The 13449-nt window shown below is 35.3% G+C and overlaps 2 protein-coding genes across 4 annotated transcripts; one reads left to right on the top strand and one right to left on the bottom strand.

Moving 5' to 3' along the window:
• The first annotated feature begins 711 nt into the window (after positions 1 to 711).
• Positions 712 to 9626, top strand: LOC113845803. 3 transcript variants are annotated; one of them, XM_027473384.1, is made up of 17 exons: positions 712 to 1222; positions 1829 to 2182; positions 2289 to 2429; positions 2816 to 2948; positions 3058 to 3171; positions 3269 to 3342; positions 3434 to 3508; positions 4131 to 4223; positions 4331 to 4391; positions 4873 to 5205; positions 5867 to 5993; positions 6093 to 6192; positions 7085 to 7154; positions 7245 to 7397; positions 7531 to 7626; positions 8303 to 8622; positions 9006 to 9626. In XM_027473384.1, the coding sequence occupies exons 1-17, from the start codon at positions 1142 to 1144 to the stop codon at positions 9261 to 9263; spliced, it is 2583 nt and encodes an 860-aa protein (XP_027329185.1). In that variant the 5' UTR covers positions 712 to 1141; the 3' UTR covers positions 9264 to 9626. The 3 variants fall into 3 exon arrangements, with proteins under 3 accessions (XP_027329185.1, XP_027329186.1, XP_027329187.1); XM_027473385.1 differs by having other exon boundaries at positions 745 to 1222; positions 9018 to 9533; XM_027473386.1 differs by having other exon boundaries at positions 828 to 1222; positions 5933 to 5993; positions 9006 to 9611.
• A 1897-nt stretch (positions 9627 to 11523) lies between these two features.
• LOC113847402 (pathogenesis-related protein 5-like) lies at positions 11524 to 12864 on the bottom strand. Its single transcript, XM_027476495.1, has 2 exons — positions 12737 to 12864; positions 11524 to 12227 (listed from the first exon to the last, which is right to left on the bottom strand). Exons 1-2 carry the CDS (start codon positions 12795 to 12797, stop codon positions 11524 to 11526), a joined length of 765 nt encoding a protein of 254 aa, XP_027332296.1. The 5' UTR covers positions 12798 to 12864.
• Between the last annotated feature and the right edge of the window lie 585 nt (positions 12865 to 13449).

Here is a 13449-nt window from a genome sequence, read left to right as displayed (position 1 = left end):
AATAAACTTATTTTTTTGTATCTTTTTCAAAATTCTATCGTTTAATTTATTTAAATTTGATGTAAAAAATTGTTTTATTGAGAGGGAATAAAAAAAATATAAATTTTAAATAAATCCAAATTAACAAGTATGCTATATATTCTTATTACCATTCTGTCTGAAATTTTTATTTTGTTATTGGGCAGTAAATTTAGAATACGTACGATGAATTCGTTCCTTTGAGATTAACGTTTCTCCTTTAGAATACTTAATATACTTAAATAAGAATTATTAGGTGAGTTGCGTAATTTAATGTTGTTAATGTTTGATTTATTCTCCTTTCTTGAGTTCTGTTAATGCTAATGAAGCATCCAAGTTGGTTGCAATAAAAATATCCATAATGCAAGAAACTCAAATTGCGACTTTGAAGAAGATTTTACTTTTAATTTCATTTAGGTCTTTAAAAAAATTAATTACCTCAGCCCAAAATAATTTTATTCTTGAGTATAAAACAAGTAAGGAATTAATATATTAAATTAAGTTGATACGTTCAACTAAAAACTTAACAATTAAGAATTAACCACACGCGTCAATAAATATAGAGCATGCATTCGAAATTCACTTTTATTAAAGCATGATTATTTTTTTTACTAAAATAGAAGCATACCATAAAGTAATAAATAATTATGAATTTTCTTTTAAACCATTTTGTCAGAAAAATATTAAAAAAATAATAAAATCCAACCACTCCACCAACAATTTCTCCTCTTCATCTTCTCTATCTATCTTCCAATTCTCTTCAGTGTCAGTGTCTTCTTTTTTTCCCAAGAGAGAGCAGCAAGAAGCTTAAACCGTTCGAAACCACTGTCGTTGTAGGACTTGAAAGCTCCTTCTTCTTCTTCTTCTCTTTGAGTCGTTCTACGCTCTCTCTTCAGAAACTTAAGGTTCCCCTTCATTTGTGTCTTCGAACATTGTTCATTGCTTCGAATCAGAAACACTGTTACTGTTAGAGGCCAAAGGATACACGATTACTCTCTGCTCTGTGCAAAGCCTTTCCAAAATGCAACGGAACGAACGATTTTTGTGTGTTCTGAAGCCGATCGAAGAATCGCCGGCGGCTTGATGGAAACGGCGTCGTTTGTGTTTCAGTGTTCGCCATTCCATGGAGTTCATGGTTCGGTGTAGTTCGCGTACGCTATCTGGATTTCTTTGTAACCTTCGAATTGCCGTCGTTGTTTTCGAGGTAAACTCAGCTACTTGAGAATTTTCTGCTTATTTTTATTTATTTATTTATTGTGGATTTATTTTAGTTCAATGTTATGGTAGAGTTTAGGGCTTAGGTTTTTCTAAATACTTTGCTGAACTATGCTTGGATCTAATTTGTAGCAGAAGATTGCGAGGGAAAATTTAGAAGAGAATAATGTTTGAACATTGTATTTGTGGAAATGAAATCTGAATTTTTTCCTTACCTATTTTGAAAGTTTTGTTCTCTTTAATGTCCAGCATCGTTATCTTTTCCTATATATATTCTTTGAAGGAAGCTGTTCACTAGTCTCCTTGGCGGCTAATTTGGATGACGCGTTTTTGAGCTAATATATAAAGAGAGTAAAAAGATGATAATTTAATAGCTTCTTAGCATATTTGAGCTAGTATGGCTTGAACTTTTAAATTTTCTGTTTTGATGATATCCTTTTTGGCCAGTGTTTTCACATTGGTGTTTTTTTGTTAGTCATTGCTTGAAATCCAAAATTGAATAGTTTTGTTTCATAATGTCTGTTTAATGCATTGCATGTAATGGTATACAGTATAGTTGCTTAAACTGGATATGTGTTGTCAAATCCTGCTTCAGATTGTATTGATATTGGCATGGTTGGGAGCCAATAATGCAAAACCACAAGAGCATCATTTTCAAGGGGGAGGCTTGGAGAGGAGGATTGCGAACACTGAGTCACACTCTTGCATACATGACCAGATACTCGAAAAGAGAAAGCGACCTGGTCGCAAGGTGTATTCAGTTACCCCGCAGGTTTACGAGCCTGGTCTCATGAAACCCCTCCAGCATAAAGGTAGGGTGTTACTTGGTGTATCAACATCATCAGAGCCTCAAGAGAATGAAAAGAAACCTATTAGGATATATCTAAATTATGATGCTGTTGGTCACTCCACTGACAGGGATTGTCAAAAAATTGGTGATATTGTCAAGGTGAGTGTTTAACATGAATGAAAAAAGGGATCTAGAGTTAGCCATGACATTGGTATTCTCTTTCACACACAATCAGTGTAATTAATTATTAATTTTCTATGATCAGCTTGGGGAGCCTCCCTTGACTTCTCTTCCTGGTCTGCCTTGTTGTAAGCCTCTTGCTGATCCTCCGGTCTTTGGTGATTGTTGGTATAACTGCACTGCTGAAGATATCTCAGGAGAGGACAAAAAACATCGCCTTCGGAAGGTTAATGTTATATCTATCCTTTTACTTATGATTTATGATTTGTTTCACTAGGTTGATATTTAAAAAAGGTGCATAAAGATCTGGCTTTGCATAGAGTTCAGCAAAGGGACAGATCCACTATGTAGGCTTATATAGTTGGCAGCCTTATGGCCTTACCATGCATTTGCAAGAGGCTGGTTCCATGACATGAACCTGTAATGTCTGAGTCACAACAGCTTTAACAGTTATAGCTAGGCACCCCCTCCTCCTTCTCATTAAGCTGATAATCTAATCATCCTATTTATCTTTGGGCATGTGTCATTAGAACTATCATAGTAGTTACAGTTGTTGCTATTTGTATAAATATTGGATAGAGGTATTTATCATTTGGTAGGAACTTATTGCAGGCATTAGGTCAGACAGCTGACTGGTTTCGGAGAGCATTGGCTGTTGAGCCTGTCAAGGGGAACTTGCGATTAAGTGGATACTCTGCATGTGGACAAGATGGAGGCGTGCAGCTTCCTCATGAATATGTTGAAGGTTTGATTCATTTGTTGCATGCTTTTTGTGGAAAATGTAGTTCTTCTAAATTTTTGGATAACTGTACTTGTGAATTTATGAAGATGACCTTTTTCTTCACTTTCCCCAGAGGGAGTCTCTGATGCTGACTTAGTTCTTTTGGTGACTACAAGACCTACAACTGGGAATACACTTGCTTGGGCAGTGGCATGTGAACGGGATCAATGGGGCCGTGCCATAGCTGGTAGATTATCTTATATTTGTGATGGTTTAATGGTGGTCTTTATCTTGCATTTGGGATGCTTTGGAACTGAAAGTACCTTTTATTTGCGTGTGTGTAGGACATGTTAACGTTGCTCCTCGTCACTTGACAGCTGAGGCAGAGACTTTGCTTTCAGCTACTCTGATACATGAGGTTAGTTTGGTTTTTGTTTCTAAAAGAAAGAAAATTGGAAACATAGTTGTCAATTTTTGTGGCTCTGTTGATCATATTCGATACATTTCAGGTTATGCATGTTCTTGGTTTTGATCCTCATGCATTTGCTCATTTTAGAGATGAAAGGAAAAGACGTCGTAATAAGGTATATGCTACTTTTGTGTTTTAAGATTCCTTTTTTCTTACACTGGAATAGTATATTCTAGATATATAAACCATTGGTTTTCAAGCATAATTTCCTCCATGTTTTGGGATTTGAGCCTCACAGTGTCACAAATAGTTACCAAATCATGACAACGTTTCCCTTCTTTGATACCGATACTTGTTTTTGTTATCCAGATTTCTGAAAATTTGATTTTTGACTGAATTCAATGGCGTTGTGTGATTCATGTAGCCAACCTCACCTAGCTGAATAAGGCTTGGTTGTTGTTGTAGTTGTATAGTTCACTTTGTTAGACATGAGGTTTGAAATGTGCAATAGTTGGATGCATTTTCTGTTTGTATTAATGGAGACATTTTTATAGTTATTGTACTTTGTATACAAAAATCTTTGGTTTGTCATTAAAATAAATTAAGGAACTTCAATTAATGCAGGATTTTTAAGGAGTACTTTGCAATTTCTTGTGGAATTTAACCCTTTTTTGGAACCATTCACTGTTTTTCTTTCCTGTACAAACGTTAAAACCTTTTCCTTTTTAATCACTCTTTTCCATTTAAGGTATCTACTTGGTTGCATTTTGGAAGCTCATCATTACTTGTCTTTGCAGGTTATTGAACAAGTTATGGATGAAAAGATTGGGCGGATGGTAACACGTGTGGTGCTTCCACGTGTAGTCATGCATTCAAGACATCACTATGCGGTATTTGTTGGGGAATATATTCTCTATAATGTGTCATTTTTATTTTATATTTACTGTGTTCTTCATCAGAAAATTGAACAAATGATTGATGCGTGATTTGTTGGCAGGCTTTTTCAGGAAATTTTACTGGTTTAGAGCTGGAAGATGGTGGAGGACGTGGCACATCAGGTTTTGAATATCTTTTTCTATCCTAATAGAAACATCTTCCCCTTTTGTTTATGTTCTTTCTGTTGGAATTCTATTACCTTGGTAAACTGCATTTGCAATTGCTGAGGCAGGCAAAGCTCAAATTTCATTTCAACAGTTTATTAGTTTATATAAATTACTGTTTCACCATCCCTCCCTGCCACTTTTTTGTCAGTAAAGCTAGTAAATCTTGCTGTTGCAGTACCATGTTTATAAAAATATGCCAACAACATGATCTAAGTTTAATGGTTTAAAAATTTATGTATTAAATGTAAAATGAAATATTGAAATAGTTTTGCAATCTTGGTAAGATTATAAACAAAGTGTTACCCTTGATTCTATTGCTTTATAATTTTGCACTAAAGTCACCTCAAATAATCAAACAGAAGTATGGCAAAATACTGCTTCTTAGTATATGCAGCAACAAAGTGATCAAAATCCAATGATGGTGATTTGCTTACAGGGTCTCACTGGGAAAAGAGGCTTCTGATGAATGAGATCATGACTGGTTCTGTGGATACAAGATCTGTAGTTTCAAAAATGACACTAGCTCTCTTAGAAGATAGCGGATGGTACAAAGCTAATTACAGCATGGCTGACCGTCTTGATTGGGGTCGCAACCAGGGTACTGAGTTTGTTACCTCCCCTTGCAATCTCTGGAAGGGGGCATATCATTGTAACACAACACAGTTTTCAGGTTGTACTTATAACAGAGAAGCAGAGGGTTACTGCCCAATTCTAACCTACAGTGGAGACCTTCCTCAGTGGGCTCAGTATTTTCCTCAAGCTAATAAAGGCATGTATTTTCATGCGTTCATTTCTAACATTTAAGGCGATGCAAATCCATGTATGACCTGTTGATGCCTTTCATCTATTGATGTTACTTGAGTTAGATTAGTTGTTATTAATGCTAGACTGCTAGTAGAAATGTTTGTTGTATATGATAAGGGGAAGGTCAGAGCGGGTCAGGGTCAAATGAACAGTTAATGATGTAACAGAATTAGTTACTGATGTAATGGAATTTGTTCATACAAATAGGAGTGGGAGAGTTATAGAGCAGGGGGGAATCTATTTAGATGTGGGAGGGTAGAGAGCCAAGGACTCTCAAATGTCCTCTTGGACTGCTTGAGGGAGAGAATTCTCTGAAGCTGGTTATCTTATATACGTACTATTTCCATTCATATATGTCTTCTCTGGACAAACTTGAGGAAGAAGAATAACATTCTTGTGTCTTATTCTTATACGTTCTTTTCATATTTATTTCCTTTTATCTGTGGTCCAGTTCTTGCAGACTGTCAAGCAGTTGTAGTTTAAAAAGGCTGTAGCATTCTGATTTATTTGTATCTACACATCCTAGATTGTTTTTTTGTGATTGGTGGTTGTAAATGATTTTAAATACTAAATGATGAGTGAACTGGCTGTAGTGAAACAGATCTTTTATTTACTGGTTGTTGCAGGTGGACAATCCTCTTTGGCTGATTATTGCACTTATTTTGTTGCATACTCTGATGGATCATGTACAGACACTAACAGTGCACGGGCACCCGATAGAATGCTAGGTGAAGTCCGAGGAAGTAACTCTAGGTCAGATTTGTTCTTCAAACTTATAATGTAGTCTGTTTTTGCATGTAATTTAATTTAAAACATGGTGTATGTTGCTAAATGTTGTCCCTTTCGATGCAGGTGTATGTCCTCATCATTGGTACGCACAGGATTTGTACGAGGTTCTATGACCCAGGGAAATGGTTGTTATCAGCACAGGTGCATCAACAATTCTTTAGAGGTATAGTTTAGAGTGTTAATAATTAGGGAAATCCTTGCACTTCCTAAATTCTTGATGTGATTGGATTCTTGGAACTCTGGTGCTGCCTATTTTCTTATCTTTCATAATTAGAAAATCTAGGGTGACAGATTAAAAGTGATATGTAGACATCAAATTGAAGGATATATATGCTTAATAAAAACCTTTGATCCTCTTATACAGTTAAATTTTGCTCAGACAACGCCTTTTTTGGCTGACTTAGAGATGGGATGGTGCAATACTATATCCCCAGAGTGTCATTCAATGACAGTCTGACAAGAGTACTTAATTGCATAAAATTTGAAAACATGCAGCCAATTATTGCAGCTGGAAACTAAGGAATTGAATTTGAAATTCAATAGATATTAAGTTCAGTTTACCAACCTCTTTCTGCACTCTCCATGGTTGATTGTTTGAGACAATGGTTGAGTTTTTCTTGTTCTTGCTAAGGCAATCATTTCATATTCATTGTTCTTTACCAGTGGTTTATTGTAATTATTAGATAAATTAGATTCTTAATATGTGATTATTTCTTTAACTGAAAACAATATATGAGCAGAGAATACTTTCTTTGTCAGTGTTTTGGATAGGCTGCAATTGCTGCTTGTCTTTTCTATGGCCTCTTTGAATTGATTCTTACACCTCCCTTATTTTCTTGTTGAGAAAGAAGAATGAGAAACATAGGATGAATCCGCGTGTCTTGACTACAGTGGAACATATATTTATAATAGGGATCCATAATACAGAATATATAGTTACATAATTATTGCAATTATAAAGATACTAATTTCCTTATTTACAGCATTACTATAATTACATAATTCCAACATTTCCTTTATTGTGAAACCACTGATTGAAGCTGTGTTACATACAGGTTGCTGTGGATGGTATCTGGAAAGTGTGTCCTCGGGCTGGTGGCTCCATTCAGTTCCCTGGCTTTAATGGTCGGTATATACTGTTATTTTGTTTGTTTACGCATAAATTTTAGATTACCAATAAGTTAATGGGTTGCTTTTGATTATATTTTTCAATAGGTGAATTAATCTGCCCTGCATATCATGAGCTGTGCAACACAGATCTAGTGGTTGTGTCTGGGAAATGTCCCAATGCTTGTAATTTCAATGGAGATTGTGTTGATGGAAGGTGCCACTGCTTTCTTGGATTTCATGGTCATGATTGCAGTAGAGGTGAGCTCTCATTTCATGCACTATATTTTGTGTTCATTTGGCTTTTACATACACCCAAGCTACCTTTTGTTTAGCAGCATGGTATAGTTTTACTTTTTCTTTCAGTAATTCCTGTTCTCTTAACTTATTTCAGGTTCCTGCCCCGGCAATTGCACTGGCAATGGCATGTGCCTCTCCAATGGAATATGCAAATGTAAAACTGGCTATACTGGCATTGACTGTTCCACTGGTAAAGTCCCAAGTTTATTCTGGACTAGATATTCCCTACAAGATTTTCCTTTTAGAGGAATGCTAGCGACACACTCTCCCAAACAAAGTCTCTATTATTGGCTAAAATTTATTGAAACATTAATTTAAGAGTGAGACACGTGGTTTTTGTAATTTTCAATAAATTTTAACCAATAGTGGGAAGAGTGTTACAGAAAGTGTGTTAGAGAGTATGTTGCTAGCATTCTTCTTTCCTTTTTAAATGATATACATTTATGGGTCCTGACCTCCACCCCCCATCCTTCAATTCTGTGTTTAAACCCCTTTTTTTTCATTCTGGGTGGGGTAGCATCATTATTTTCTTACCTTGTAATCTGAAACATTACTTGTTTCTTGCTTATATTGTAATAGCAAATAACTCTTGTCTTGTGGCATTAGCTGGGGAATCAGGGATGGGCTTTTGAATAAATATTACACTGTTAGCCAATATGAAGGATATTTGAGTGCTTGAACTATTGGGGTTCCTTTTGTATTAACTTAAGATTGATATGATTCATGGAGGTTTCTAGTTTGTTTTTTTCCAAAATGCATTTACATATTAATCTGAGTCTTGTTAAATAATATTGAGTTGGAAAATATTTACATAATTATTGCAGAACCATAATTAAGTTGTTGCTTATCCCTGATATTACATGCAGCTGTTTGTGACGAGCAGTGCAGTCTTCATGGTGGGGTTTGTGATAATGGAGTTTGCGAGTTCCGCTGTTCTGACTATGCAGGATACACTTGCCAGAACAGCTCCATGCTCCTCTCCACTCTTTCAATTTGCAAAAATGTGCTGGGAAATGATATTTCTGGGCAGCATTGTGCACCCAGTGAACCTAGCATACTACAGCAGCTAGAAGAAGTGGTTGTCATGCCCAACTACCACCGATTATTCCCTGGTGGTGCTAGGACATTATTTAATATATTTGGCAGCAGCTATTGTGATGAGGCAGCTAAAAGGCTTGCCTGCTGGGTAAATCCTATCTTTTCATGCCAAATTTACTCTAGATCTTTGTTTTTCCTTTTGTAATGTATTCTCTTCTTAGCCATGCTCAACTTGAAATTTTTGTTCTCAATGTGGTTTTTTCCCCTTTCCTATTTCACCCATTATGCACTGCATGTGACATTTTATTCTGATAAAACAATAGCATACATAAGCCAAACTTAATTGGTTTTAAAATAACACATTGACATGGTTATTCCTTTAGCATATATTGTACCTTTTGAGGATGGTAGAAACATAAAACTATAATTCTTTTCTGAATCGTATAATGGTTGGTAACCCCATTTCTAGAAATTTCAGCATAGTTGGTGTCGTTGGTTATTTGTCTGAAGAGCTTAATACTTAATTTGCAGATCTCAATCCAGAAGTGTGAGAAGGATGGAGACAACAGGCTACGAGTATGTCATTCTGCATGTCAGTCTTATAATCTAGCATGTGGAGCTTCACTGGACTGCGGTGATCAAACCCTTTTCAGCAGCGAGGGGGAGGAAGGGGGTCAATGCACTGGCTCTGGTGAGATGAAATTGTCATGGTTGAATCGACTGAGAAGTAGTTTTTCTTTGAGAAAGAGTTCCTCCAAAGGAATATCTGTAAGATATAGGCAATTCTAGCTTCAATTCTGTCTTCTTGAGGTTGGGGTTTTGGATTGTAATTTTTACAGGGTTATTGTAGGAAAAAATGGTGGCAAAATGTAACACCTTAGATTTAGGGCCTTACTCATCCAAAATTGTCTAGGTAAAATGGGATGAAAAGGTTACAAATTTGGCTTTCAAAGAGAGCCTTTTGTAGAGAAATTTGAGTCTTTGGAAAGGGATAGGTAAGAAGGGAAAGAAGAAAAAAGGAAGTTAGACATTAATTGAGCTTAGGCCGAAGGCCTTCAAAGGGAAAAGAAAAAATATGCTTCATTTCTTTTTCTGTATATATTATTAATATGTCTTATTTTCCTTTAATTCATCCTTTTAAATTATTGTTGTCATTTTGTTTAGTTGTGTGTGTGTGTGTGTTTTTTTTTATTTAAAGTATCGTTAGCTTTATTAAGTTGTAAAATATTTAGAATAAATTCCTAGTCCCAATAATTGATTGCAAGTGTAAGGTAATTTATTCTTTGAAATTTTAAAATGAGTCTATTAATCTTTGATTTTAACAAATATGAGACACTTTAGATTAATTAATTTTTTTTATTATAATGATGTTAACTTTTGTTGTTAAGTAACAAAATATGTCAAAACATTTTAATATGATTTTAAAAATTAATCTGATCGGTTTGCGTTATTGTTATTATATATATATTTCTCTATTTTCCTATATTTTTATTATTGCCATTGTCATCTTTCAACTATACTTTCCATTCATGTACATGAATCCAAAAACTAACTTGCTTAAAATTTACTCGACGTTCAAAATTTTAGGCATTGAAGATTTACTCAAAATATGTCTCAATCTTATCCAAAAATACTGAAAGACACTGAAAGTTTAAGGAATAAACTAGTTGTGTGGAAAAGTCATTTAGATGGGCAGTAATATTATTGGATTTGAAAAATAGAAATTCAAAAGTTTTTAATTTCCTAAAATCTGAATTTAATTAAAAGAGGACGCTTAGACAGTAGCCTTTTTTATTTTATAAAAGTTTAGCTAATTATGCAGCTAAAATTGATCAAAGTATAATAATCTTCAATCCAAAATTGACCACTTTTAATAGCATTAAGCATCGTATTGAATGCTCATGATGAAACTAAACTTGCTTAGCTATGATTAGAATTAAAATTTGAAAATATCATGGTACCCCAAAAAAGGGAATCATAGTTGGGCTGTGTCCTTACCCTAGCAAAAATAACAAATAAATTTTCATACACAGGCTGCTGAGCTATATATAACCGTAGTGATAATATTTCTCAGAGTTGATGGGTATTAAAATACAATAGTAGAATTAAACAATGTAGAGAATGCAAAAATTGCCTTTGCCTTAAAGGTCCTGAATCTTTTCTTGACTGCCGCGCCTCTTTCTTCTATTGTTTCTCTACGTTCTTCCTGTGCAGTGTGCACAGCCTAATGGGCTTTCACCAAGCAAGGAAAGTTGCTCTCTTTATCTTTTATCTCTTAAAATCATAAATGTGAATTAAGACGAAAAGTTGTACAAAAGTAAGAAAGTGATTGAAAGCAAAAAATAAAATTCAAGAATAGAAGGTAAGCTAAAATAGTATATTTTTCTTTTAGAATTTGGACTGCGACCAGGTGCCTACAAATCTTGCCATATAGCTACATCTCTTCAAATTTTATTTAATTTTCCACATTAAACTTGAAACTAAATTTAGAACAAATTACTATCAACAAAGTCTACTTACTTCCGTGATCTTTAAGCTTCAAAAGGAAGTTAACGAAATTAAAATGAGGCACACTTTATTAATTGAAGAGTTTAAAATCACCTTTTTAACACCCTATTGACTAAAATTCATTAAAAAACCAAAAAATATGAGCAAATCGTTAAATTAAGAATGAAATCAATTATTTTGTAAATTTTAACAAAACTTAACCACTAATAAAGGTGCTTGAAAGAGCACCTTAAAAAAATGTTGCTACCCCTTCTCTTTGAATGAATTCATAAACATTAGAACATCACAGAACTTGCAAAATGTACGCAATTGTAACGAGACAAAACAAAAGATTTATTCACCAAAATTAAGAACAAAGAAAAGAAGATATTTGAATCCCGAATCCAATATCCATGTAGTTTTTCTGGTATAATCCGATATCCATATATCACGTCTTAATAAGAAAGAGAATAATAAAATGTCCACATATATAATATATAAATCCCTCTCACTAAATTTAACCAATCACGAAACTGATCCTATTACTCTATATATATGCCAATTAATGACGAGTGGAGGATCCCGCAGGGCAAAAAGTGATACTATAATCGGCGCCAGAACACGTGCAAGTGCTCGAAGCATCATCGTAAGCGTAACTATACGCACTGGGACACGCCTTCTTAAACATTTCCGAATATTGTGTCGGCGAACATGTCTGCGGCGACGAGTGCTCGCCGGTACAGCAAAACTCCGCCCTATTAAAAGCCGCACACGCGCTCTTGCACGCCACCACCGCACCGCCACCGCTTCTCACTTGCAACTCCGCCGGACATAAACCGTTCAAATCCGCAACGCACCCTGCGTACTGGCAATCACCGGTTCCTCCGGTAGCCCTTACCCCCATTTCCACATTGTAACCGTCCACAAGACTCACGTCGTAAAAATCTTTATTGCCGTTACCGCTGCTACCGATCGTAAATTCCGCTAGCGTCACCGGCGGCACACCTCCTCCGGTGCATCTCAGTCCTCCGGCGCAATCTCCGGTGGCGCATTGTCCGTTTCCGGCGCCGTCGAAGTTGCACCCCGTCCTCGCCCAGAAGCGGCCGGACCAACCCGACGGTGCGGTGAGCTGAACGGACGCGCCCGGCGCCAGAGAAAAACCTCCGCTGCCGAGAATGGCGGCGCCGTTGCCGGAAAGTGTACCGGGCCAAATTGTGTAACTGCATTGGTTTCGGATGGTAAACACTGTGGCAGATGCCATGTTACCTGCAAATGTATTTATTTATGCACAAATGAATTAAAATAATCCAAAATGCATTGACAAAATACACATTTGCCAAATCTATATCAAACGTTAACAAAATTATTGATATGATTATTACACAGAAATCAAGAAGGAGAGAAAATAAATATATGATGTTAGAAAATACTAAGTTGGAATTTTGGTTTCAACATATATCGATTTCAAAATAATAATAAATATATAGTTAAATTAAGAACAATATCCAATTAATCTTGAGCAATATAGAAGCATTAGCAAAGTTGTTCAACATGTATTAATTTTTGTGCTTAAAAGATCTGAAGCATCGTTTTAAAGTAAAAATCATGAGTACACCAATAACAAACGAAATGAGCACTAAATGTTGCTGTAACAATTACAAATACAAGTTGTGATTCAAAAGCTTGGGAAACATATAATGATAAAAGGTATAAAGTAGAAACATGCATGCTTGGGTGTGGGATTTAGAAGTGAAGAAAAGGGGTTTGTTGTTTACCTAATAAGAAGAGGAGGAGGTGGAAGAGTGGGGAGGTTTTTGAGTTTGGGTTTAGGGCCATGGCTTTGGTATGAAAGAGTAGAGAGAAAAGAATGACGGTTGGGAAGTTGTGGGTGCAATGAAGAGTTGAAGTGGGAATGTGAGAATGGAAATTGGGATTGGAGTGAAAGTGAATTTATAATTGGAGAACCGTTTTGTTATTGTTATTTAAGAATTGGGCCCTTTCTTTCTGTGAGAAATTTAAGATTGTGGGTCATCTTGTGATGGGACCTGCCAACTCCATTTCTCTACACGCCCAGAATCTTGGCTCTTCCTTTTCACCACTATTTATCATTGCTAAATAAAACAACTCACTTCTACTGTCAATATTTTTTTAACATTTGATTAATATTACTCCACTTAAAAACTTTCATTTAAAACTTTTTAATTATTTAACACTATAAATATCTCTATATCCATAATATAGTAAAATTAGTTTCTTTAAAGTGTTTTTATTTCCTTAAAGATTAATCTTTCTCCCATGAGATGGCTTTTTAACCTCAAATCTCAATGCTAGTGAGTTTCAAATTGCCTTCTATGGACTTGAGTTGCTTGTGATTGCTTCATAGGTGTATGCAACTGTCACGTTTAATTATTTATTTATAAATTCATTTACTCAGTTTATATATTATTCTATCAAATACGTTATAAAAAGGCAAACTTAATGAAAATAA

Source organism: Abrus precatorius, unplaced genomic scaffold (genome assembly GCF_003935025.1).
Source record: "Abrus precatorius isolate BTA unplaced genomic scaffold, Abrus_2018 Scaffold8, whole genome shotgun sequence".
NCBI classification, from domain to species: Eukaryota; Viridiplantae; Streptophyta; class Magnoliopsida; order Fabales; family Fabaceae; genus Abrus; species Abrus precatorius.
This window is presented reverse-complemented; position numbering and strand designations above follow the sequence as displayed.

What these genes read in the sequence shown, in the direction of transcription:
- LOC113845803 (XM_027473384.1), top strand. Translation starts at nt 1,142, where the DNA reads ATGGAGTTCATGGTTCGGTGTAGTTCGCGTACGCTATCTGGATTTCTT. An exon ending in TGGAGGACGTGGCACATCAG is followed by an intron (nt 4,392 to 4,872) that starts GTTTTGAATATC and finishes ATTTGCTTACAG; the next exon opens with GGTCTCACTGGGAAAAGAGG. An exon ending in TCAGTTCCCTGGCTTTAATG is followed by an intron (nt 7,155 to 7,244) that starts GTCGGTATATAC and finishes ATTTTTCAATAG; the next exon opens with GTGAATTAATCTGCCCTGCA.
- LOC113847402 (XM_027476495.1), bottom strand. Translation starts at nt 12,797, where the DNA reads ATGGCCCTAAACCCAAACTCAAAAACCTCCCCACTCTTCCACCTCCTC. An exon ending in CCTCCTCCTCTTCTTATTAG is followed by an intron (nt 12,228 to 12,736) that starts GTAAACAACAAA and finishes ATACATTTGCAG; the next exon opens with GTAACATGGCATCTGCCACA.